At 49.3% G+C, this 26,282-nt stretch overlaps 2 protein-coding genes across 5 annotated transcripts; both read left to right on the top strand.

Annotated features, from left to right (window-relative positions):
* Nucleotides 1-57: 57 nt before the first annotated feature.
* Nucleotides 58-14,453, top strand: micu3b (mitochondrial calcium uptake family, member 3b). 4 transcript variants are annotated; one of them, XM_076143478.1, is made up of 15 exons: nucleotides 58-312; nucleotides 1,872-2,019; nucleotides 3,936-3,967; nucleotides 4,089-4,167; nucleotides 5,851-5,898; nucleotides 6,360-6,442; nucleotides 6,533-6,604; nucleotides 7,248-7,289; nucleotides 9,066-9,161; nucleotides 10,035-10,126; nucleotides 10,303-10,474; nucleotides 11,634-11,742; nucleotides 12,030-12,187; nucleotides 12,586-12,654; nucleotides 13,320-14,453. In XM_076143478.1, exons 1-14 carry the CDS (start codon nucleotides 64-66, stop codon nucleotides 12,652-12,654), a joined length of 1,449 nt encoding a protein of 482 aa, XP_075999593.1. In that variant the 5' UTR covers nucleotides 58-63; the 3' UTR covers nucleotides 13,320-14,453. The 4 variants fall into 4 exon arrangements, with proteins under 4 accessions (XP_075999593.1, XP_075999594.1, XP_075999595.1 ...); XM_076143479.1 differs by having other exon boundaries at nucleotides 13,240-13,326; XM_076143480.1 differs by lacking the exon at nucleotides 9,066-9,161.
* Nucleotides 14,454-15,986: 1,533 nt separating this feature from the next.
* Nucleotides 15,987-25,909, top strand: zdhhc2 (zDHHC palmitoyltransferase 2). The gene is made up of 13 exons (XM_076143436.1): nucleotides 15,987-16,279; nucleotides 18,864-18,890; nucleotides 19,482-19,576; nucleotides 21,569-21,689; nucleotides 21,791-21,860; nucleotides 21,950-21,982; nucleotides 22,238-22,358; nucleotides 22,705-22,837; nucleotides 23,767-23,893; nucleotides 23,984-24,076; nucleotides 24,286-24,401; nucleotides 24,761-24,824; nucleotides 24,904-25,909. The coding sequence occupies exons 1-12, from the start codon at nucleotides 16,153-16,155 to the stop codon at nucleotides 24,799-24,801; spliced, it is 1,104 nt and encodes a 367-aa protein (XP_075999551.1). The 5' UTR covers nucleotides 15,987-16,152; the 3' UTR covers nucleotides 24,802-24,824; nucleotides 24,904-25,909.
* The last annotated feature ends 373 nt before the right edge of the window (nucleotides 25,910-26,282 follow it).

The following is a 26,282-nucleotide window of genomic DNA, read 5'->3' as shown; positions in this document are numbered from 1 at the left end:
AGAACAGATCGTCCGTGAACACATCCTGACTAAGCGTCAGTGTGTGTGTGTGTGTAAACAGCCATGGCCGCCCTGCGCAGGCTCGTCCACTCATTCACTAACACCTCCAAAGCGGCGGCGGAAACGCTCCTATCCCGAACACAAACATCCACCAAGGCGACGCGGAGGCTGAGACTGATCGCAGCCGGAGTGTGTGTGACCGTGGCGGCCGGGGCGGCGTACCACCGCCTGAGTCAGCGCGCCGGGCTGAGGAACCACGTCGAGGCTCGGCTGGTGCATCTGGCGTTGCCATCAGTAACCGCGGCGGAGAAGGTACAGTGGAGGTTTAGGTGCCAGCGAGCAAAAAGCGCCTGGGAATGATGATGATGATGAAGGTGGAGAATGTAAGGTCTCCTAACACAACACGAGACGCGATTACGTAATGACATTAGTGGAGAGAGACTTATGGAATGTCACTCACAGACACGTCCATTTAAAATGACGCCCCGTCATCATGAAGGAGCTCTCCGGTGCTGAAACGGCTCAATTCTGACGGCGGTTCACGTTAGATCACGTGACCTCACTGCTCACACACTCAACCAGCACTCCAATAAAGTCAAATCAAGCACATGGATGTATCTGTGGTGTGTGTGTCAGATATGTGGACAGGAGCAGAGAGAATCCTCCCTCAGCTCAGCCTGTGAGTCTGTTTGTGTCTGCACAGTGTGACAGAACGCCTCCACCCAGGCAGAACAGTTCTCTCTATTACATTGAGTCAGCTCCATCTCATCTAGATAAAGGCGGTCGTTGCATGTCTGTTAGGCTCAGCTCAGCTATGCCTGAATATATAGAGCTCCTATCTGAAGATGACCATCTGACCACCAGATCCAGATCCCACTGACCCAGATCCCACTGATCTAGATCCCACTGACCCAGATCCTACTGATCCAATGGTAGAGAGTGTTTTGGTTTGAACCCTCTACTCTCTGGTGCTAACCTGGTGTTAACACTGGACCAGCAGTCTGAATGGTTGTCTATGGCCCGACCCAACATCCTTTATAATGTTCCTCTGCCCACAACTCAGCTCTCCTCAACATCTCATTAAATCACACAACACACACACACACACCCAAACTGACAGAGCGTCCTTGGCAGAGGTAGTGTAGTAGACTAGTCTCTGAGAAAAGTTTCACGAAGGTTATGATGAACTTGTTCTGCTGCTGTCACATCAGCTGTGACTCTTTGGCTTCAGGAGGATTTGATTTGATTCTTTAGGGGAAGAATTCATTCAGATTCCCACCACAGGTAGAGTTACTGTACACGTCCCTCTGTGACATGGTTGGAGAGTTTTTGGGCGATTAGAGGCTTGCTCTGGTCGCGCTCTCTCTCCCCCCCCTCACAGGATTCCTGCTCCATATCTGTGGGCAGGAGGTCTGAAACCTGGCCTGGTGTCCACAGGCAGCAGGATTCCAGCGTCACAGGAAACTGGACACGGGCGCTGGGGCGGGGGGACTGACATCCGATGATAGGCGGGGGCTGGTAAGAGGGGGTTTAATGGTTAAACAGAGGGGGGCAACACATTCCCTGGGTGTTTGCTCTGTGCCCAGTGGACCTGGCGCTCTGCCACCTGACAGAGAGATCCACTCCGTCCTCACCGGCCCCGGCCTTCTGATCTGACTGGGTTGGAACATTTGTAGGGACATTATCTGGTGCAGGAGGATGAAGAACATGTGGGCCATTACTGCGTTAAAGCATGGGCCTCTTTGTTTGGCTCAGGCTGTTCGTGACAAGAAAAGCTCCTCTGGATTCCATATTTCAGGCAGTATTATCGCTGTTGATGTGATTTGCAGTGTTTCATGATGGGGTGTGTGTGTGTGTGTGTGTGTTCACAGGCCAGGCCGTACGATCTGGACGATGGCGACGTCTACATGTCGTCCTTTGAGAACAGATTCCGCCTGTTCACCTCGGTGGAGTGTGAGGGGCAGCTCTTCATGACGCCACGCAACTTCATCGAGTCCGTCACCCTGAACGAGCCCAAAGGTGAGAGCGCCCCCCTGCTCCGGCCAATCACGTATCAGTAAACACAACCGCAAGACACTGCAGAGTCAAGAGAGGGAAAGAGAGGGACAGAAGTGTGTGTGAGCTTAAGATTCACATTTATTGTTCCTGTGTTGCCAAGACAGGGGAAGAAACAACAGAACCAAGCGGCAAACGTCCAATCACAGAGCTGGATATTGAGCTCAGACAGTTGAATCAGCCGTGTGGCTCTGGCGTGTTTTGTTTTCCCACTTCTGGCTGGCGTCGTCCCCATAGTAACTGCTGAGGCTCATAGTTACCATTCGCGGGTGCTGCAGTACACAGAGCTCACCTGCCTGACACACACACACACACACACACACACACACACACACACACACACACACACACACACACACACATTCAGAGCCATTAAAGGGGGAATCCACCCGTTTGTCTCAGTACTAAGGCTTTATGCTGACGTTTAGAAACTCAAGTACTTGAATCGACTTTAGTCTTCAAATCTGTCTCACATTTCACCTATAATACGTGTTTTGGTGTTTTGTGGAAGCAGGTGTCCATTAGCTGCCTTGTACATTAGTTCTGTGCTGAATCTCTGAGGCGACCTGTGGATGCCAGAGGTCGTCTTTGATCTCTGGCCGTCCTCAGACACATTTTAGCTCCGTTCTCCTCCAGTTACCTGAGAGGTGAAGCGTCTGTGTGTGTGTGTGTGTGTGTGTGTGTGTGTGTGAGACTTTGCTGTTTGTGCCTGGTGAAGTGTCGCCCAACAACAAGCTGTGCTGCTTTAAGTGCTTTAGTCATAACAGCTGCATAAAGATAGACATCTTTACCAGCAGCCTCACTTTTATGGCTCATTTATGTGGCAACAAACTCTGAGAGCGACGGAGACGAACGACCAAACACACGGCCGCGCCTCGTAAACGCCACGATAAGACGCTACGATTATTCTGATCGATTACGGTTTGTGTCTTGTGACCTGCCGCAGACGTCGCTGGCATCTGAATGAGAACGTCACGCACACACACACACACACACACACACACACTCTGTCATCCAGGCTTCTAATTGGCAAACGTGTTGCAAAAATAGGCACGGCGGCGTTTTATGGTTATACTGCGGCCGTAAAGAGATTTGTTTGTGTCGTTCCCGTGGATGTCTAGGAAGGCCTGGAAACGTGACGGGATGGTTTAATATCAGAGAGATAACACACAGTGGAGTGTTTCCAGACGGGAGGCACGAGTGACGCAGATTTATCTCACATTTGATGCTCTGATATACATTTTTAGACTCGATTGTTAAGATTTGCATTTTGGAAATAATTGCAATCACACACACACACACACACACACAAACACACACACACACGTCTGCAGTGAAATATGAATATAGCTCCTTTATCTTCACTTGCAGTAATCAGATCCATAACCCATCTTTAGGGGCGGGGCTTTAAAGCGTGTGAGCGTGAGGGTTGTTGTCGTTATCACGGCCGACGTGTTTCACCTCTCCAGGTGTTTTTTACGAGTCCTCCCTCTTATCTTCTAACCTGAGACGGCTTTATGGAGCCATGGAATGCCTCAGTGGAGATACAACACATCGCCGGGGTTCCTGCCCACACACACACTTGATTTCACTTTTCCTCCCCTGGTGTCTGAGTGACGCCTCACCAACCAGGGGCGCACACAGGGGGTTTGGGGGCCCGAGGCAAAGCTGGGGTTTGGGGCCTTTTCCTCAGCATTGACACTGTTGTAGGCATTTCCTCAAAACTACAACGTCCATTGTTTTGCTTCTGCCGTAACCACCAGGGGGCGCTTCAAGTATCACAGGAGGTTCTCGTACCTCAGCTTGAGAACCACTGGCAAAATGTATTGACACCTGGACGACATCATGGACGAACTAACCCTCCACATGTTTGTGTTTAGGTACCAGAGTGTGGAAGTCGCTCACTAAGAAGGTGAGCAGCAAATAAATGAAATGAAGATCTTCTTTATCTGAGTAAAACCTGTACTCGTTGTCATAACGACACTGTGCTGATCCAGCTCTGAGCCGTTTGGGATTTCCTTCTTTTCTTCCAGGAGCTGGAGAAGATGCTGGCTGACACTCCTCCTGTTTGGAGAGGATCATCTAACATGTTCAGGAACCTGCGTGAACGAGGTGAAACACACACACACACACACACACACACACACACGTCCTTCTGTGAGTGAAGACATGCAGCCTCATGTCAGCGCTGCTCTTCATCCTCCTCCACCTCCTCCTCCTCACCCTGGGTGTGTTCCAAAGTGTGTTAATTGGACTTTAATGCAGGTTGTTACATTTTATGACCTGAACTCATTTAGAGCAAATTACATTCATTGTAAGTTAATGTAAAGAAAATAGATGTGTCACTTTGAGCTTTAAAATGTGAGGGGCATCAGGTCGGATCCCGGCTCCTCTCCCTCTCTCTCTCTCCCTCTCTCTCCCTCTCTCTCTCTCTCTCTCTAAGTGCCAACCCAGGATTTGAGGCTTTTAATCCTGCTGTTAAACGTTAGAGAGAAAAAAAGGTTCTGGATTGATCGGTGAACAAAGCGCCGCTGTAGAGAATGAGGGCGCCGTTTGAACCCGGCCGTGTCGAGGCACGTCCCAGTGCTGCCCCCCCTCCCTCCCCCGATCAGCGCGGACATTATGAAGCCTAAGAATGGCATTGGATTACATCTCCGGCACTGCCACTCTGTATGAAGTGTTTCTGTGGAATTCTTTGTATTGTCTAACAACATCTACTTGAGCTCAGAGGCAGAGCTGGAGGGAGTGTGTGTGTGTGTGTGTGTGTGTGTGTGCGTGCGTGCGTGTGTGTGTGTGTGTGTGTGTGTGTGTGTGTGTGGTATTGGTGAGACACGGCTGGAATCTTAAAAGTTTTTTTCCCTCCTCAACCCATTTAAGCCTGAGAGCTCTTTGAAGCTGGAGATGTGTTGTCATTCTGAGGGAAAGCAGCGCTGAAAGAATCCAAACTTTGTCGCACCAACGTCACCGTGGAGGCTTCACTCAGGTTCACCTTCATACACACAGGTGTGGGATCAAACCCCATCAACTCAGAAGATAGAAACCGATGCTTGATGCTAATTTCTAGTCAATTCTGATCTTATTTCTTGGTCAGTATTGAGCTTTATGACATGAATGCTAAGTGAACTCTCCTCCATTACCAAGCGGGCCCAGATAATCGCTGCATCTTTGTTCTCCTGCGGTAAAGCGTCCCTGCAGCAAAGCTCCTGCTCCTCCGTACCTGAAGTCTTTTCCCAGAACAGCCTGGGCAGTCACCCGGAACTATCTGCGCTCCGTCCTCTATCTTCCCCGGCAAACAAAAGCCGGGAATGCTTTCAGAGGCCGAGGCGGAGGACGGAGCAGAGACACTTACTCTTCTCTCCCGTCTCCGCGTCGCTACAACAAAAGCCGGCCGAGGGACGAGACCCAAAGCTGAATGGGGGCCGTCCTCCATCAGTGACAGATCACTGCAGAGTGTGTTACACCTTGTTACCCAAACACGATCAGAAGCTGTTTGTTTGGGTTTGCGTCCCGATAGGTCAGCTCCGTTGTAAAGCCGGTGTTTGTGTGACAGCGACGCCAAGCGTGAAGCAGGAGGCACCTTTTAAGATCTTATCAGCCCGCCGCCCCGTCTGAAGGCGTTGGGGAGGCTTCTTCATCTCAGCTGCTCCACTTTGAACATCTGTAAACACCTCCAGCTCGCCGCTCTCCGTTATCTGATGCCGCCTCGTGTGTGTGTGTGTGTGTGTGTGTGTGAGGAAGGTGGAGACATTCTGGGTTTGGTTTCCCGGGCTAATGTGGGTTTTCTCCTTGTTTCAGGTGTGATCAGTTACACCGAGTACCTCTTCCTCCTCTGCATTCTAACAAGTCAGTATTCGTTTACATTCACACGCCGACGCTTTGACAAAGTAGAGACTCTCTGGGAATTTAAGCCCCAACGAGATACTTGCCGCTTAATTTACTCGGCCAGGAACTGATGTCAGAAGGCACCCGGAAGTCCCCTTAGAAGCCATGAAACAATCCATGAAAGAATAAAGACATTCAAGGGTCAAAAGTCAGAGGAAATCACTTAATGAAGCAACTGTGAACATCTGTGTATCTATCTAAACTTCACGTATAGGAGGTTTAGAGGCTTTTAACCTGTGTTCCTTAAGGGTTCATTCTATAGACTACAGGTCTACGTCAGCCTCAGCTTGGGTGTGATAATCCAGAAAGTCTTTAAATTTGTCAAAGCGCTGGTGTGTCACTTCAAACGAAAGTATTTAGGTTCTAACCCCCAGATGAACAGGTGAACAGGTGAAGTTCTGATCTCCTGTGTTTGCTTCCAGAGCCTCACGCTGGCTTCAGAATCGCCTTCAACATGTTCGACGCCGACGGGAACGAGATGGTGGACAAAAGGGAGTTCTTGGTGGTACGAGACTCGACCTTTAACCTTAAACACCTAAACACTCCTTCCATCTGTGGCTTCTTCCACACAATAACATGTCGTCTCTTCCACCAGCTGGAGGAAATCTTCCGCAAGAAGAAAGACAGAAAGGAAGCTGCAGAGGAGACGCAGAGAGTGGACCAGCAGGTGAGCGTCCATGTCCGCCTAACGTCTTCCTGCAGATCGTGAGAAAGGCGGTATTCCTCGAGAGAGAGAGAGAGAGAGAGAGAGAGAGAGCGTGTGTGTGCTGTAGGTGGCACTTAGCCGGTACAAGGCGAAACTCGCCCGGGGCTTTGATCCGCTCAGTGTCGCCTGCTGCCGCATGCAGGTGGATGTAAACAAGGAGATCTGAGCTGAGCGATAGCAGCGACTCTTTGAGGTCTTATCACCAAGCACAACAAGAAGGAGCTCACTGCGCCGCACGCCGGCATCTAGGGGACCGCCGCGCATTAAAGCCGGCGCCCGCATGGCCATCAAACAGATCAGCAGAAAGAGCAGATCTGAAACACAGCGCTGAAGACAACGCCGATGAGTATCATCCATATAGAAGTGAAGAATAGGAGGATGATCAAGTCGAGTCTCCACTTAGGCTCAAAGCAGCAGACAGAGAGAGCGTGAGAGCGCACAGGCCGGGCAGCAGCGCCCCTAGGGGGGAATGATGGTACTGTTTAGGCCTAAACCAGAATCTGAGACTTCCGGCCTCATTTTCCGAGCTTTTTCCTGTTCTAAACTTCCCTCCTTCCTCTTCCTCTTCCTGTGATGCTTCCCTCTTTCCCCTCTTTGCATCCAGAGTCTGCAGCTCTACGGCCGTCAGAAAGCCAAGGTGCACAGCGTACGTATGATCGTTCTCTTTCCCCTCCTCAGGTCTGCTTGCATGTGTTTGTGGGCATGTGGTTTATAGCAGGACACACACACACACACACACACACACACACACACATACATCACAGCAGCTCACAGCACATCACCTCACTCACAATCGCCGAAGTTAAAATACATCAGCGTCTTGTTGCAGGTCTGTGTGTGTGTGTGTGTGTGTGTGTGGTGGTGGTGTGTGTGTGTGTGTGTGTGTGTTGCATCAGATGATTTATGCACTCAGCGGGCCTTGGGGTGCAGAGCTCCACTTGGTAAAGCTCTTACCTGCAGACTGACAGACCCCCATGTTTGATTTTTACAGTTTCTTGAGCAGCGGAATTTGGGCTCAGGTTTCCTTTTGTGATGGGTTTGACCATGAAGCTCTCAATGCCAGTCAGAGAGAGAGGAGAAGCACTCAACACACACACACGCGCGCACACACACGCACACAAGCCTGCAGCCAGCAGTGAATCCCCGTTTGAAGCCTCTAAGTTGAGGTGTGCCGTCTTTGTTTGGATTCGTCCCGCGTTAGTGAAACTATCTTTCCAGCTAGAGTTCAAAAGTCACACTCACACACACACACACACACCTACACACACACAGCGAGCCTGTGGTCGGGCTTTTCCCTGCATATTCTAATTACAAACGTATATCAACGGGCCTGAGAGGGGAACAGTGCGGCACATTAAAGCCTCGCTCCGTAATGAGCCCGGTGTTTGTGTCGTAACTCTCCAGGCTCAGAGGGGAAAAGCTGCTTCATCAGCCGTCTGCCCCTCAGGCACCACAGAAGAAGAGCTAATAAAGAAATATTACGAAATACAGCAAACCACGCTGAAGAACAAATGTGTGTGTGTGTGTGTGTGTGTGAGGGCCGTTCCTGGTTGATTGTGTGTTGTTGCTGTTGTTGCTTTTGAATGAGGTGATGTCGAGACTCCTGGAGACATGCGTGTGTTTGCGTGTGTGTGTGTGTGTGTGTGCGATCCTTGTTTCTCTAAACTTACACCGAAAGCAGAGAAACATTGGATCCTTTGGTTGCCGTGACACCAGTTGCAAGCAAATTGTTGTTGACGGTGGAGGTTCGGTGCCGCAGCAGACGTGGTAGTTCAGGTAAACTGAGATGATTACAATGATCAGTTAATGACACGACACACACACACACACACACACACACACACACACACACACACACACACACACACACACACACACACACACACACACACACACACAGGCCACAACCCAAACAACAGAATCAAAACAGAGAGGTCAAGGATAAAGTCAGAACATTGAGAGGAATAGAGTCGTAGTTTTAGTTCAGATAAGCAAAAAGGAGAGAAAGTGAAAATGTGATGTCGTAACATTTCAACTTTCCCTCTGTAACATTTGGGCTGTTTGTGGTTCAGTGGTTCGGTCTTTGGTCTCCAGCTCAGCAGGCGGTCTGTTGGACGTGCAGCCGTGCGTCTGCATGCTCGACTGCACGGCTGCACTGAGGGCCGACTGCATCAGGGGACTGCTGTCTGTCTTCTGATTGTTCTGCTTGTTTGAATGTGGATGGATGTCAGCCCGTCTGTCTGCCTGTCAGCCTGCCTGTCTGCCTGTCAGCCCGCCTGTCCGTCTCTGTCGGTGTAGACAGCACGTTCACCTGTCTGTCTCCTCAGGTTGTCTCTCCTCTCCTCCCCCTCCCCCCCTGTGTACTGTGGACGTCCCCCAGATGTGTTCTGTCCTAACAGCTGTGCTTCACCTGCTGCCACAGGTCCTTAACAAAGACAGTCAGCATGTGGAGGTCCGCGGCATGTGGGACGTCCTGAGACGTGGCACCAGTCAGGCTCTGTTCTCTGATCTCACTGAGGTAGAGACGCTCAGAGATGCTCCTTCTTCTTCTTCTTCTTCTTCTTCTTTACTCACTGTAACACACACACAGCAGCAGGTAGAGCGACTGTGTGAGCGTTTATCAGCTGAGCTTCATGGGCTGGGATCTGATTTTACACTTACAGCCTGTAGAACGGACAGGACAACACGCTCAGACTGTCTGTGTGTGTGTGTGTGTGTGTGTGTGTGTCTCAGCTCAGGGTCGGACCAATTTTACAAATGTTTCCCATCATTATTTTGCAAAATCGAGCCTAAAAGGAACAAAGAACATGAACATCTGTATTTATAAATCCTTGTCCAGTGGCTTTTCTTGCATCCTAACCAAAGGATCTTTAGATTTCCAGGACTAATGTGTATAAAAGTCCATAAACCAGGTTGTGATGTCATCGTGTGACTGTTGTGTTGTTATATTCCGTGTTAGTGGAGCTCTGATAGGACGGAGGAGCTCTAAACTCTAATCCTCCTCTGACAGAAGCAGCAGCATCACGGGGGCGAAGCATGCGTGTGCTGCATGAGGTCAAACGCTGGACTACTAATCTGCCTCACCGTCAGATATTAACCATTAACTCTGAGTGATTATTTAATAGCTGAATCCGTCTCTGCTGCTAACTAACGTCTCCACCTCAAGCTCTCTGCTGCCTGCTTAGATAAACGCCGGCGTTAATGTTTGCCAGGTGTTGCCGTGGTGATGTGTGACAGAGTAACACATCAGAGTGGCACTTTGTGGGTGATGGATGGCGCTGTGTGCTTTGTTGCGTTTACGAGGTTGTACAGTCGATGTTTCACACTTTGGGGTGGCTGTCGTAACTCATGAGGAAGAGTAATGCTGTGGCCCTGTTTCCCGCTCTGACAGCACGTGGACGAGAACGCCACAGAGACGACGCTGCTGGTGCACTTCTTTGGGAAAAAGGGCAAAGCAGAGTTGAAGTTTGAAGAATTTTACAAGTGAGTGCAAAGACGCAGCAAAATTAACCCTGAGAGTTCCTGCAGCTCATGTGACCTCTAGCTGAGTGCTCAGTGGGAGCGGTAGTGACCTGGCTAAGTGGTCCTTTGTGAGTGAGCCGCTGGCGGTGGCGTTTCCTGTCAGCGGCCCACTGTCTCGTCTCTCGCTCCTCCTCCAGATTCATGGACAACCTGCAGACGGAGGTGCTGGAGATCGAGTTCCTCTCCTACTCCAAAGGCCTGGCCACCATCAGCGAGGAAGACTTCGCCCGCATCCTCCTCCGCTACACCAACGTGGACGACGTCAGCGGATACCTGGAGAACGTTCGCCACAGCATACCGGACGAGAAGGTGAGGCGAGAGGACGCAGACGGCGACACGAGTCACAGGAAATGCCCTGTTTTCACTCAGTGTGCACAGTGCAGCGGGGACGAGTAGTAGAAGTGTTTACATGCAATCAACACTCACAGGATTTGGTCGGGCCGTCACTTGAAGGAATTGTACTTTGATGCATGAAGAAACCAATTTATGGCCTTAATCAAAGTATGATGGGAGTTTTAAAGGGCATGTAAACAAACTGACCTAATCCCCAGTTCCTCGTTATCTTGAGACCCGTTGTACTAGCTGCTGCCCTTAGATGGCGCTCCTAGTCGCCTGTGAGAGCCGACGAGTGAAGCGCCCTCAGTTTGTTTTCCTGCCGGGCACGCTGACCCGCATGAGCAGGTGTCTGGAGGAGCCTGTTGCTAGATCTCCATTGATAATGAAGTGGGTCTCATCATGAGGCTGAGAGATATTTGATGGCTCTCGCCCTGTTAGAACAGCAAAGCGTCGCAGATTAGTCATTACTCCATTTGTTAAGCGGTGTGTGTGTCTGTGTGTGTGTCTCTGTGTGTGTGTGTGTGTGTGTAGGGGGGCCCCCCGAGCCGAGCAAGCAGCTAGTAGCCGCGGGATGGTTGAGTGGAGATCAATAGGCTCAGTGTTTGAGTCATCAGCAGACCCTGAGATGTTTGGGGATTCATCACTTTTTTGTTTTTGTTTATTCAAGTATCGGGTTAATCTTCCTTAGAAAAGCCTGCAAACGTCCTGACCTCTACCCCCCTGGCCCCCCCCGGCCCCCCCTGGCCCCCCCGGCCCCCCCTGGCCCCCCCGGCCCCCCCTCGCCCACCGCTGACAGCTCGGCGTGTCCATACCACACGGGGGAAAATCCAGCCGTGTATACTTTGTCTGTTTGGGTGTGTTATCTATCTGATGGCTTCAAGGTCCCACACACACACACACAGACACACACAGACACACACACTAAAGGATTCCCCTCTGGATGAAAGGAAGCAGATTATGTATTGTGTGGATTGTAGCACTATCCTCTGCTGGAGTGTTGACACATGCAGCCGGTGCCTTTAGGTGCCACTTGGTAATTTCTCGCGTTACGTGTTTGCTCTGGCGTTGTGTTTCCTCAATAAAGCTTTTGTTGGGTTGTTTTCTCCTGATTTTCTCCTTCTTTAATTGGCAGGGAATCACCTTTGAGGAGTTCAGGTCGTTCTTCCAGTTCTTGAACAACCTGGAGGATTTCACCATCGCCATGCAGATGTACAACTTTGCTAACCGCTCAGTCGGTCAGGGTGAGAACACAACATCTGTGTTTTAAAGGGATTTTACATTAGAAACTGTAGAAACTTCTTTCCAAATGTCCAAATGTCCCTTTGTGTCAGAATGATATGAAATGTGTCTGATTGATCAATTTCAAATTCTTCACCCAATAACTCAGAGATGTTATAAGATTATGTTTAGGCCATAGACAACCACTCAGGCTGTGTGTCCCGTGGTAACACTGTGTTGCCACTAGGTGGTAGCAGAGACAGACAGGTATAGTTTACGCTCTCTGAACGCTCTTCCCGTTTCCTCTCAGATGAGTTCTCGCGTGCCGTCTTCGTGGCCACGGACGTCAAACTGACTCGTCACCTGGTCAACACCGTCTTCAAGATCTTTGACGAGGACCACGACGACAAGCTGAGCTACAAGGAGTTCATCGGCGTCATGAAGGAGCGGCTGCACCGCGGCGACGGGGTACGAGTAGAAATCTGTCCGTCACTCTCTCTGCCTTAGGACACTGGAGTCTGAGCAGCATCTTCTGTGGTTCCATGAAGGCCCCAGTTTAGATCTGGAGGCCTTGGGGTTCTTGAGTCACGGCGCACTTGAGCCTTGAAAGACTCTGTTTTTTAAGCTCCAAAGTTCATTTTAAGAAACATCCTTTTCCAGGATCTGCTTTAGTAGAATTGATGGCCGAGTTAATGTTTTCTAAAACATCATGTCCCCTTTTATTACTGGAACCTGTCTGAGCTGGTGGTTTTGGGTGAATTTGTGCTGCCATCTAGTGGAGAATCGTGAAATTAGTCTTCTCACTGTGTTTCCCCTCCTTTCTGTCCCTCACACACACACACACACTTACACACACACACACACAGGGCATCAGAGGGGAGGAGAAGTTCACATCCTTCAAGTCGTGTATGAAGAAGGAACTTTCTGCTAAATAGGTAAAGTATTATTTTTCCACATTAATAGATAAATAAATAAGTAGAATAAGCGACCACATTGTGTTTCCCCTGATAGTTCCCAGGCTCTCTGTCTCTGCAGCCTCTCCTCGCTCTCGGGTTACGCTGTAATATTAACACCTGATCAGCTGCCACCAGATACAGGCTTTGGTCTGCATGCGTGAGCAGAGAGCGGAGCGCCTAAAGCCCAGAGTAACGTCTCAAAGGAGAAGCAGCTCCCAGGAAAAACACTCAACCTCTCACTGCTGTAACCCTAGAGACAACATCTGATCAGCTAGTGTCTAAATATTAAATGTGAAAAAGTGATTTCTGATGGATTTGACACAGAAGCACGAGTGTGTTGTTTTCCTGTAGCATTGATACACTGACACTCCTAAACGTACACACACTCACACACACTCACACACACACACACACACGTCAGACACTGAGCTGTAACACTGCACCTCCTGCACCGCTGCATTCACTGCAGGAGCGACCGCTTTACTGCAGGCTTGCAGAGGTGCAGTCACAGTGCTGCGCTGCATGTGGAGGTGATGAAGATCCTCTGGTTCTGCTGTTTAACAGTCAGAAAGCGAGGCGTCCATTAGCCGCTGCCTGTTCTGTCTGGACGGTGACAGCAGAGATGATTGTGTCTTCTGCCTCAGGTGCTGCCTGCGGCTCCAGGTGACAGTTTGAGAACCCTGCACGTCTGGCAGCCTGGAGCTCTCCAGCAGGAGGATTCATGCATGTTGCAGCATCTGCACACAGCTGCCGGAGAAGAGTTCAATCACAGCGGATGCGGTCTGACTGAGTGGAAGCTGTTGGCACGAGAGGAGAGACGCACTTCCTGCCGCCCTGCACGACTCCAAACTTGCACTCATATATTCTTCTATCTAGCAGCTTTTCCTCATTTCAAAGACTTTGATCTATTTATTGATCCATCTGTTAGGGAGCAGATGGATCAGCTGGTGTTTGGTTGTGTTTAAAGCTTGGTAACCGCTCTGTCAGTAGGATTGTTTTGTGTTTAGAGCAGCAGCATTGCTAACACAGACTGTCGTCTCTGCAGCCCCCCTGCTCAGATCATCTTACGCAGGGACAGCAGTTCCCCTCCTCCTCCTCCTCCTCCTCCTCCCAAAGGGCTGCAGCTGAGACCCCCCAGTCCCCCCAGTCCCCCCAGTCCCCCCCCAGAGCCAGCAGGCCTTAACACACCCTCTAGGCTCTCACCCTTTAACTCCAGGCAGCTTAATCATTCCTTGTGATGCTGTGTTTCCTCCTGTGTGTGTGTGTGTGTGAGGCAGAGGCACAGCGTGCAGGGCGACCTCTTTAGAAATATGCAAAAATATTGTTATAATAAGATATAAGCCATATGTTTGTTGCCCCCTCGGGACCCTCAGAGGAGCGACACAGTAAAATTCCCTTCCCTTATGTCCCTTTAGCTCCTGCAGACTTTACTGCACACAGCAGGACTTTGCTCTTTACACTTTTCTTGTACTGAATCTTCTTCTACTGCTGGTTTCCACACTGGACTGGCTCTCATGTCAGCAGACGGGTGGGGTTAAGTGTTTCTTCGCCTCGTCGGGGCTTTAGAGTGAATGTTGGTTTGGTTTGTTTAACTCTGCAGTAGTTGTAGCAAAATGAATTTAAAGTAAAGCCTAAACTGTTACAATGATGGAACATTAAATATTAACATGAAGTCCTGAGGAGTTTCTGTGTGGTTTTGTTCTCACACACACACACACACACACACACACACACACACACACACACACACACACACACACACACACACACACAGAGTCAATGCTCGTTTGTTTGTAATTACAGTTGTTACTTTAGTGAGCCAATAAAGTCTTAACGACATCATTCCCTCTTCTTCTTCTTCTTCTCTTACTTCCTTTCTAAATTCACAGCGTTCTGATCGCTGGACTACAAAAGAATAAATGTCCTGTTTTATCCTCCTGACCTGAGAGTGAATCATTAACAGTATGAATCATGAGGCCTCTCTTATCTCTGAATGATTCATGTCACAGGCTAATAATCTGCAGTCTCGTTTCCACCCAGGCGTTTCTCAGGGTTTAGTAACGGAGCCACTTTGATTGTTCATCTGTTGTGTTTACATCTGGGATCTGTTGTTAAGGTTGTTTTGTTTGTTTGCAGGATGACTCAGAAATGAGGAAGGATGGAGGAAGGAACCATAGAGCTGGTATCAGATCAAGAGACGCCCTTAAACACTTCCTCCATATCAGCATCAAGCCAGAGATGTGTAGGATCTGACCATGTCGCCGTGGCTACAAGCTGTACCATGCAGCCAGATGCTGTCATGACAACACTGAGTCTCAGCTTTAGTGCATTTGATATCTTTGGACATGAACTCTGCTCGGGTCGATTTAAAACGTTCACTTATAAACACGATACACACACACACACACACACACACACACACACACACACACACACAGAGGAGAACACACTGAGATGGAAAGAGCTGTGTGTGCCGTCTGGAGCTTCAGGTGTGTTACAGCTTCTGTTGATCATGTCTGGGTGTAGCTCTGTCTCTCACACACATACACACACACACAAGCTGCTGTGTGCTGATTGTGTGTTGCCTAGTAACAGCAAGATGCCTTCCACAGCCAAAAATGTTTCCCACAGATTGATGTTAAAGTTGCAGGGCAGGAAGCATCACAGTGCATCAGAACCTACAACCTCTGACCTCTGACCTCTATAGCAGCATGAAATAAAGGGAGATGGAGATGTGAGCAGGACCTAAGGGGACCTGTGGAGAACCTGTACTGAGAATTTAACCCAAATAATGAATTACAACTGCATTTTTTTGTCTTCAACTGAGGTCAAAGTGCACCAGAGGCGTCCAGCCTGCATGGAGCAGATCAGTGATGGTACAGTAACGTTCTCCTGCCAGGCTGCAGCTGCTGATCTGATTACATCTTCCTCTGATTTGTTCCCACCAGCTGTTGCTCTCATAAGGAGCTGTTGTGTGTAACGTTGTCTGCCTGCTGTACAACAAGACGCCACCCAGGAACCATAAAGATCCACTGAGCTCACCTGATGTGACCCCTCTGCTTCTGCTGCAGATCTCATTGCCTCCGCCTGTGTGTGTGTGTGTGTGTGTGTGTGTGTGTAGGGAGTGTGTGATTGGACATGTACCCGGGCCTGTTTTGCAGGGTTTGCAGCATCCCTCCGACGTCATGGCAACCTGTGGGGACGCAGCAGAGGGCTGTGCCGAGTCTGTGTCTGCGCGTGCGTGTGCGTGTGCGCGCCCCCGTGTGAGAGAGCCGTCTGATATTTTGTTGTGGAGCCCGGGGAGGCTGAGCAGGACGAGCAGGGGGGGAACTCGGTGCAGCAGCAGCAGCAGAGGCGGGAGGGAGGATGTTGCGTCTGAGCTGCCGATTAGGCTGATCAGAGAGAGAGAGAGCGAGAGAGAGAGAGAGACGGATACACACACACGCTCACACACACGAGATGATCCGCTCCTAGACTATGGCACCGTCGGGTTCTCGTAGTATCAAGCGGGGCTGTCAGAGAGTTCTGTACTGGATCCCGGTGCTGTTCATCGCGGTCATAGTGTCGTGGTCCTACTACGCCTATGTGCTGCAGCTCTGCATAGGTAAGAGCCGCCGCGTAGTACGAGTGCGTGCATGCTGTACCTGTGTGTGTGTGTGTTCGTGTGTGTGTGTGTGTGTGTTTGGGGGGCTGCAGAGGAGCCGCTGTGTTGTTTTCGTGTTGATAGTGTCAGTTGTCAGTTGTCAGTCACATGAAGCAGCTGAAGCGTCAGACTGATGCATGTGAAGCTTTCATTCATAACACAGAGGAGAGGAGGAGGAGGAGGAGGAGGAAGAGGAGGCTCCGGGTTTGTTATTATCCTTCATTAAGGCTCCATCAGGGATCATTTACTTTACTCATAATGTAACAATCCTCCCACAACACAGAGCCTCATTCATTCATTCATTCATTCATTCATCTTATTTGTGTTTTAGTTTTCTTCTCTAAATCAAAACAATAAGCTCTGATTTTGTGTGTATGTCAAAAGTGTGATTCAAAACAGCATTTCTTTGATTATTTCTTTATTTTCTCATGTGTTGTGACTTGTGTGTGTATATGTGGTTGATGAATTCTTCTCCCTCCCCTCTGGTGTCAGTGTGTGAGGCTCAGATTCATTAACTCCTTCACCATCAGCTGTCTTACAGACTTACTGTAATGGCTTTGGGCTCATGCAGATTGCTGAGCTTCATTATCAGGATTTATATCCTCCTCTTCCTCACTGGCAGCTGCATTGTCTTTTATCTTTTGGCAGGAACCCCGGGCGTAGCAGCTCTGGGTCGGCCTGGCCCTCACGCTCAGTCTCTCTCTCTCTCTCTCTCTCTCTCTCTCTCTCTCTCTCTCTCTGGGTTTGATTTGCTGCATGTTGCGATTGTTTGGTTAGACGGTGAACATGGAAGTTGACCTGGATAGTGAGTAAGGGTTTCTAGGATGTCTCAGGAGTCTGAGTAGCCTCTCCTCTCCTCTCTGCTCCATTTGGCAGCACGTCAGACCAGCAGGAAAGCAGATCTCCTCCGTTAAAAGGGGCTGAAATGGACACCGATCAATGCGACCAAGCAGGCAGACGCAGAGTCACAGAGACCAAGTGTTGCTGCCCTGATTGGTCCCCACGTCTTGTTTGCTCCACTCTCTGCCATCTATCTCCACTACGGCAGAGCTGTCGGTTACAAACCAGTCCATTAACTCAGACCTCTGCTCCATTCTGGACTTGTGGGTCAGAGGAGCGTTGAATTGCTGTGTCACCGGGTTCACCGCAGAGGCCCGGGCAGCCCTCTATCCCGGGTTAGAGCTCCTCTAGAGTTACAGGACATCATGTGTGACGTGTGCCATCATGACATATTCATTCAGTCATTCAGTCATTCATTCATGTATTCTTCAGTGCTGCATGCAGACAGGAGAAGCTCAACCAGCCGTGTGTCTCTTTACCCCTGGATGTTAATTTGCATCCAGTCAAACAAGAGCAAACTTGTGACGCGTTGGAGTCACATGGGAATGTTGAGAAAGCCGGACGGGCCGTCGCCCGCTCAGTCGCTCGCTCGCCGCAGGGCCAACATACGATCTGCAGACAGATGGACAATTGTGCGAGAGTAGCGTCAGCTGATATGTCTCGCTCAGCCGCTCAGGTAATCCCATTGTCTGACTCGCATAATTCACCCCAAGCCATCTGAGGTTGACCCACTTTCTATTAAAGCCGCCCAACATTCAAACGCAGCGAGTTCATCCCCGGGAAGCGTGAAGGCCATTTATTGTTGGAATTATTGAGATAGTAAAGAAAACAGAAGGAGGTTTGTGGCGAGGAAAGAGAAGGATACAAGGGGATGCTGGTATACGGCGGTGTGCATAAGCCTCAGGAACAATGCTTTCATACACACACATTAAGAAACCTCCACAACCACACACACACACACACAGACACACACACACACACACACATATTTATGCTTCCCTGTCAGACTCGCACGGTTTCTGGCTGCGTGCCTCGATTCAGATCCTTGGCTCACCTTTCCTCACATTCTGCTTGTGTATGTGTGTGTGTGTGTGTGTGTGTGTGTGTGCTTCTTTACTGACTCATTTCAGTAGATGGTTGATTCTGTTGTGTTTCCCTTATAATTGCTTTGATAGCAGGACATATATTAAATTGTGTGGAATGATTGTGCCGTTTGTTAGTGGGAGTCTGGAGAGTGTGTGTGTGTGTGTCCACGTTCTGGGTGGATGGACCCCTGTGCTGCAGGTGTGGGTTCAGATCTCCCAGCTTTTGTGTTTGCAGCTCTCAGCGTTCAGGCTTGCAGCAGAGTTCCTGTTGCTCTGGGTGCCTTTATGTCGATACATGCTAATGCTAATGCTAATGCTGGCCCATATCATCTGAATAATGAGAGTAAATATTGGATTGGCGGCTGTGCTGTGTATCGATTTCGTTTCATGAATTTTTTAAGGGGCTATGCTGCGTTTGTGTGCAGTCAGCTTTCAGAAGTGACTCACACACACACACACACACACACACACACACACACACACACACACACACACATGATGAATGCATGGATCATAAACAAACCCTGTGATTGATGTTAAACTCAGGACGCTCCACTCTGTCTCAAGCGTCTCTGTGCCTCTCTACAGACCTGACCGCCTTCTCATCTCTCATTTTTCAGAGTCCATCGAGGACACGGCAGAAAAGAGTAAGTGCATCATCTCTAATCCTGTTCATGTCTGTGAGCTCCTGCTCACTATTCAGCCCCTTGGGTTCGCCTGTAAGGTTCAATCACAGTCACCAGTAAGACAACTTCATCTTTCAAAACAAACTGATTGATCTATGCTGAACTGCATTTGCCAGTATTCAAATCACTTTCCTCAATCCCAGGATTATGAATGAATCTTTGTTGTTCTAAATTCCTGCCAAATAGTGAGCCAAAGCCCAGAGTCACTGTGTTCTGTAAAAGAATCCATAACATCCCATAGATCCCAAATTAACTCTTACTGTAATAGAACCGTAATAGAATACAGTCTGAACGTCTCTTCATGTTGAGTTTGTGGAGACGTCTTTGTCCACTTGATGCTTTGAGCACAGAACACAAAGAGGATCACAAACTCACTCCATCAATCCTCCACATTCAATTCTCTTTATAGGTGGCATGGGAGCACAAAGGGTTCAGGCAGCTGTTTCCACACCTGACCTGAATAATGATCCATAAGACCATCAAGCTGACAGTTAAAACCCTGTGATCTCCTTGGCGACGTGGAGATGATTGTGTGTTGTTCTCTGGTTGCAGTTGTGTACCTGCTGGTGTACCACGTGGTCTTCTTCATGTTTGTGTGGGCGTACTGGCAGACCATCTTCACCAAGCCCATGAACCCCCTGAAGGAGGTGAGTGTGATGATGATGAAGATGATGATGATGAAGCTCGGTGAGAAGTGCAGATGTAGGTTAGAGCCGCCCTGCGTGATTGAAAGCTGCGTTTAGACTAATAATACTCTCCGCTGGAAGTGCAGGGAGCAGCAGACTAATGGCCGACTTCCTGACCGCAGCACTTCAGCTGCACTCAGGTCTCAGAGAAATAAAAGCCACGTCGCACTTCAGCCTCACAGCGACGAGGCAAACGGGCGAGACAACCACCTGATAGGAGACACCAGCGTTTAGGATCAGGATGATGACATGTCACGCTTGCCGGAAAGGCCAATAGTTGTCATCAAAGTTGCTCCTTTTCAGCCTTCAATCATTGGAGGCTGAAAGTGATCTGAGCACTCAGCTGCTGTGTTCCCATCTGCCTGCTGGAGGAAACGCAGCCAAAACACACACACACACACACACACAGGCGTCCTTGACTGCCTTTACAGCTGACACACATATTACTGCATCAGAGGTACCAGCACAGTGTGTAGAGTACACACTCCAAGGTTTCAGGATGTTTCATCAAACAAACAGCAAAGAAAGAAACCATTTTTTGAACTTTTGCAAGAAACCCAAACGCCACCCAGAGACCAAAGCTCCGGCGCCTTCTGTGGGAATCAACAACAAAGACCAGGACCCCTCATCCACTTTCACAACTTATTACCCATCAAGCAGCAACGCAACATTTCCAATAACAACTTCCCCTTTCTCACTTCAGCCCCTTCTTCCCTCTCCTTCCCCTGCCGCTTGTTCCCTCTCCTTCCCCAGCCGCTTGTTCCCCTTCCCAGCTGCTTGTTCCCTTTCCCAGCCCCTTTCCCTCCCTTCCCCAGCCCTTTCCTCCCTCCCTCCCTCCCTTCCTTCCTTCTTCAGCCTCCTCCTTCCCAATTATCATTATTAATCTGCACTGTATTGCCGTAGGCCCACGTTCACACAGTTTGTTTATGAATGTTTATAGATGAATCCTTAATCTCAGTCTGGTGTGTTGATCAGAGTTGTGATTAAAGGTTTGAGTGCAGCAGGAGACTTTCAGAGCTCTAATGGGGCCGCAGCATTCTTCAGTTTGGGAACGGCTGCTCTCTTGGATTCAGGTCAGGGGGACAAACTTGGCCCCGTCACAGTTTTCACTTTCTCCTTCTTTACAAACTCTTTGTGGGATTGTGTTGCTGTGTGTTTGGGCTCTTTGTCCCTGCAGAGCTCCCTCAGACCCAAGTTTAATCTTGGAGGTTTATGGGCAACGGGCAACTTTGTGCCAAGTCAGAAGCACTCATGTTGGTTTTTCAGTTTTGTAAACAGGGAACAGTGCATAACTTCTGTTCTTGATAGCATGGCTCTTCCTCTTCCTCTCCCTGGCTGCCCCTGTGTTTGGCTCATGTTCAGCAGCCTTCCGACACTGACTGTTCCATTTCCCATCTTTATAAAGTCTCCCAATCACAACGTTCTTCATCACATCACAGTTTTCTTCCCTCTTCACCCTCTCCCTGACTCCATGCATGCAGCCATGCTGCTTCAGGAGAAAGCTGCTGCCTCTCTGGGGCTCATAAGCTCCTTCATGCAATCAGCCTGTATTGGAATCACCTGTCACTCTGGCTGCAGGGAGCACAGGTGGAAGCACTTTGAGTTAAAGGATTTAAGTCTATTTAACCTTTTTGTTTTTGATTATAAATAAAATCAAACACATTCAACTTCAACTTAAACACATTATGATTATAGATGATGTATGTCAAATAATTCGAGATAAGTAAATGTTGCAAAAGAAAAAGATTCATTTACATTCATCTTACTAAATTGCATTCCAGATTTATTTGAGTCTATTTGCAAAACACATATACATCTGTTCATCTGTTTAAGAGAGTGTTTATGTAACTATTTAATATTGTGCAGTCTCAGTGAAATGAAACTTGATTTAATGTGTGTGTGTGTGTTTGTGAGGCTAAAGGTCTCTCTCTCTCTCTCTGTCCCTGTGTTCAGTTTCACCTTTCCTACTCAGACAAAGAGCTGCTGGAGCGTGAAGACCGTGGAGAGTCTCAGCAGGAGATCCTGAGGCGAATAGCCAAGGACCTGCCCATCTACACACGCACCAACTCTGGAGGTGAAGGACACACACACACACACACACACACACAGCCTGCCGTGCCCTGATTAGGTGAGGTGGTGATGGCGTGAGACTGAACCGCCCGTCTCTCTCCTCAGCTATCCGCTTCTGTGACCGCTGCCAGCTGCTGAAGCCTGACCGATGTCACCATTGTTCCGTGTGCGATAAGTACGACGCTCTGCTCACGCTCCTACACAGGACAGACCTCAGCTCTGACAGGTCCGGTGACACTGACTTCTTACTCTGCTGTGTTTCAGGTGCATCCTAAAGATGGATCACCACTGTCCCTGGTAACAAAACACATGAGACACAACGCATTCTTACTTCCTGCTGCGCTCGTACATCCTTGCTTTAGCATCATCAACCTGAGGCTCAAAGACAAAACCCCAACCCTTACCCTATAACCCTGACCTCAATTTTGCCACATGACTAAACGTAAACGTAAATGATTGTCTTGCCATCCTGCCAGTTGAACTCTCCCGTTGCATCTTGGTCCTCGATCTGGTCTCCAGACTCTAACCCCGCCCGTCTCCTCGTTGTTGCAGGGTGAACAACTGTGTGGGATTCTCCAACTATAAGTTTTTCATGCTGTTCCTGGCGTATTCCCTGCTCTACTGCCTTTTTATAACCGCCACAGATCTGAAATACTTCGTTAAGTTTTGGCTGGTAAGCGTGAGCGTGTCTTTGTCTCGTCTTCACAGAGAAACCTTTGATTCACTGCAGGATATCTGATCTGTCAAATGCTAAACGGACGACCTAACCGTGTGCTTTCTGATCCCTGTGTGTGATATTTGATTGTCTTACAAGGCCGGAGGTAGAGCTCATTTCCGCCTGAGAGAATACGTGGTATGAGCCAATCCACCAACCGCTGCCCCCTGAAGTAGACACAGCTAACAGTCACAGTCTAACCAGCTTCTCTAGCGTAGCCTAGCAGCAGCAACGTCCTGTCTCACCCACTCCCACACCCACTCTGACCCCCGCTGCAGGTTAACTGTGTACTCTCTTCCCTCAGAACGGCCTCCCAGACACTCAGGCCAAGTTCCACATCCTCTTCCTGTTCTTTGCTGCGTCCATGTTTTCAGTCAGCCTGGCTTCTCTTTTCGCCTATCACTGCTGGCTCGTCTGCAAGAACAGATCCACACTTGGTAGGTGGTACCTCCTCATGCCTGTCTGTGTGTGTGCGTGTGTGTGTGTGTGTGTGTTTGCAGCCTCAGCGGGGCAGCACTCTCATCTTTCATCTATCTTGTGTATCCGCTTTCAGTCCGCTCCGTATTTGCAGCGTCTGGCGGATGAAGGATGCTTTATTCCTCCTCCTTTTTCCGACAATCAGTCCCCGTCCTCATCAGTGCAGCCGGTTGATGAGACTCTGTGGGCCGTTATCACGCAGATTCTTATTATGTGTGCACAGTGGCTCACTTTGTCTCAGGTTGAGGAGCGTGGATTTAAGCGGGGAGCTTCGTTACAGCGCCAGGCAGAGACACGAGGCTCAGAGCAGTAAGAAGCTTAGTGACACAGGAAGTGAGGTCGCACCTGACGGCCCTCCGAGGCCCGCTTGGCCCGCAGAACAAAGACACTTTCAAAGTTCTTCCGCTTCCTTATAAGTTATGATCACCTTTTACTCAGAAAGTTCATCAGCAGCATCAGTAGGACGCAGAGCAGCAGCAGGGGGGCACAACACAAGCTGCTCGCCCACCGGGCCGCCGTGGGAGAGCAGCTTGTGATCGCTGCTGTTTGTTTGTGTGTTTGTGTTTGTCACAGGCATCATTCTTACTGGGTTTGGATCAAACTATGAGAACAGTGTGATGAGAGCAGCAGAGGGTGTGTGAATCTAAAGTGAACACTGTGGTTGTAAGCAAACATAAACTTGTATTTGGACCTAAACTTTGACCTACTTTCTTATTATTGGAATGGATATTTTGGGTGAATTCACGTCTAACAATAATCTAAATTGTCTACTTGGGAATGAGGATCTGTTAGCAGTCTGACTGTCTGGTTACCATGTCTGTCCTCATGTCTGTCCTCATGTCTGTCCTCATGTCTGTCCTCATGTCTGTCCTCATGTCTGTCCTCCCAGAGGCCGTGCGCGCTCCTGCGTTCCGCCACGGCACAGATAAGAACGGCTTCAGCCTGGGCATCGGCAAGAACTTCCTCCAGGTCTTTGGCGATGAGACCAGATTCTGGCCCGTCCCTGTCTTCTCCAGGTAAGATGTCTGACAAGAAACAGAAGGTTAGTTTGTGTTGCTCTTCTACTTACGGCTGCTGTCCCTCTGTGTTTCCTGCCGGCTGTCCAGTTTGGGCGACGGCTGCTCCTTCCCGACGTGCCTGGTGAATCTGGACCCCGAGCAGCCGGCGTCACCCGGCAGCCTCGACGCCGCCAGCAAGGGGTGAGTAAGGAGGAGGCGAGGAAACGAGGAGAGGAGCACATCGGTAACAGTGAGAGCAGGTAGAGGAGGTGTGATGGATTATTAACGATGCTGGCACGTCTCCTCTGCCATTCATCACAATCACGCCACGGATAAAGCAGTTTTCCCAGAATGCCTAGTTGCACCCCTGCTTGTGTCTATTTCTGGGTTTCTCTGAATTGTGTTTCCAGTGCAGCAGACAGTCGCCAGTTCCCCTCCAAGCCACTGAGGGAGTCTCAGAGCCGCCTGCTCACCAGCACCCCCTCCTGGTCAGAGAGTGACAGTGCAGCCGACAAAAACAAAAAGGGTGAGATGATGCTGATGTCGCTGATAGGTCCCAGATATCTCTCCTCCTCCTCCTCCTCCTCCTCCTCCTCCTCTCCACTCACTATGGTTGCATCCCAAACATAAACACGTGTCCATTTTGTTTCCTCTGATCCTCCTCCACACACTACCTGCTCAGAATGGAGGACAGGGGCAGACAGTGAGACAGGGGCAGACAGTGAGACAGGGGGAGACATCTTTGGGACACACCCCTCCTCTGTCTGGAGCAGCTTGTCCCCGCTGTCCCTTTAAAGCAAACAAGCATCATTGGTATTGGTATCATCATACTGGTACTGAATCAGATTTGTGGTGACGTGGGCGGCGGCTTGTGTGTGTGTTCAGGCGCCAGCAACGACGGGATGACCATCGAGAACGAGGCGTAGCCCCGGTGTGAGCTGACAGCTGAGTAAGTTTACAGTCAGGACAGAATCAACCACAATCACAAACACAAACACAAACAAAGCAGTGTGTGTTTGGTCCTACAGGTCAAAGCTCCAGCGTCTGTGCCTGTCAGAGCGTGATGTTACCCATAATGCACCCCGCTGAGGACCCGACTGCTGCGCCTGATGACATCATCCTCACTGTCATTATTAACAACAGCGACGTCACCACCTGATACTATTCTCATCATGGCATTCCACTAATCCAGACTTCCTTTGTTTGTACGCGATGAAGCACAGAGCGGCGGGCGGGGGAGTGAGACGTTAGAGGTGACGTCACTGAGTTTCCTCTCACTCCGTTTCAGGTGACGTGGCGGTTGATCTGCGACGTACTAACTGTTGTACTGACTGATGACATAAATAAATGCAGATATGAGTTTGCCAAATGTATTTTTTTGTTTTCACATTGGGTGTAGGTCACTGTTGGTGTTTACGTGATGTAACTGACATTCCTTTAGAACGCAGAGACGAGCAGGAAGTGGAGAAGAAGGAGGGAGGAGGGAGGGGCGCAACGAAGCCACCGTGGTTATATGTCGTGAAATGAAAGTGATGCATGCTGTCACCTCAGGACGTCTCCCTCTTACACACACACACACACGCAGACACACACTCTCTCCATGTTGTTGTGAAGTGTACCCCCAGGTGTTTCCCCTTGCAGTGTAGTGATTAGTAACTAAACGAATAAGGGCTCTACTGTATCACTGAGGACGATCCTGCAGCATGAGTGAGGATCGTGCTGCCAAAAATGTCTCCGGCTGTCCGTTGGCCTACACGTCAGTCTGCCCGGGTCAAAGGTCGCACGCAGCCGCTCTGTGACTCCTCTGGCCGAGCTGCAGATTTCCTGTCGAGTCTCTTTTCTATCTCCCGACGCGACGCTGCGGCCGTGCGGAGGTCGGACAGAATCTAATGAAAGGCCGAATGTACGCTTGTTTCCAAATGCTTCATGGTGAGCGTCGTGTCAATCTATATTTTTATATTTTTGTCTGTACGACCTAAAGACAATGTGGAGGTGTGGGGCAACGTGCTGTACAGTTGTGATGCCTTATGAGAATAAAGGAAGCTCATCTTCTGCTCTGTGCTTTCTCTGCTGTTTACTGACTTTAATCTTTACTTATTCACATTTTCTGGATTGTTTTGGCTCAAGATTTCTTTTACACACAGTTAAAATTGCAAAATGTTTAGTTTTATAGGTCGAATATATAATATATCAGATAAAAAGATGATAAAGGGGACTTCCTGAAATAAAGACCATAACTCAGACTGTCCACTAGGTGGCGCTGGAATACTGGGAAACTGGAATAAATTGGATACACATGGTAGGTAGTTACTGTCCTTACCTGCAGAAAGTACCTCCTAACAGGAATATGAGGAGTTATGATAATTCATTTTCTTGTGATCTGTTTTCAGCCTGTTTTTGCCTCTAA

This window comes from Genypterus blacodes, unplaced genomic scaffold, assembly GCF_046128005.1.
Source record: "Genypterus blacodes isolate CSIRO-AG114 ecotype Tasmania unplaced genomic scaffold, CSIRO-AGI_Gbla_v1 ptg000024l_1, whole genome shotgun sequence".
NCBI lineage: Eukaryota > Metazoa > Chordata > Actinopteri > Ophidiiformes > Ophidiidae > Genypterus > Genypterus blacodes.
This window is presented reverse-complemented; position numbering and strand designations above follow the sequence as displayed.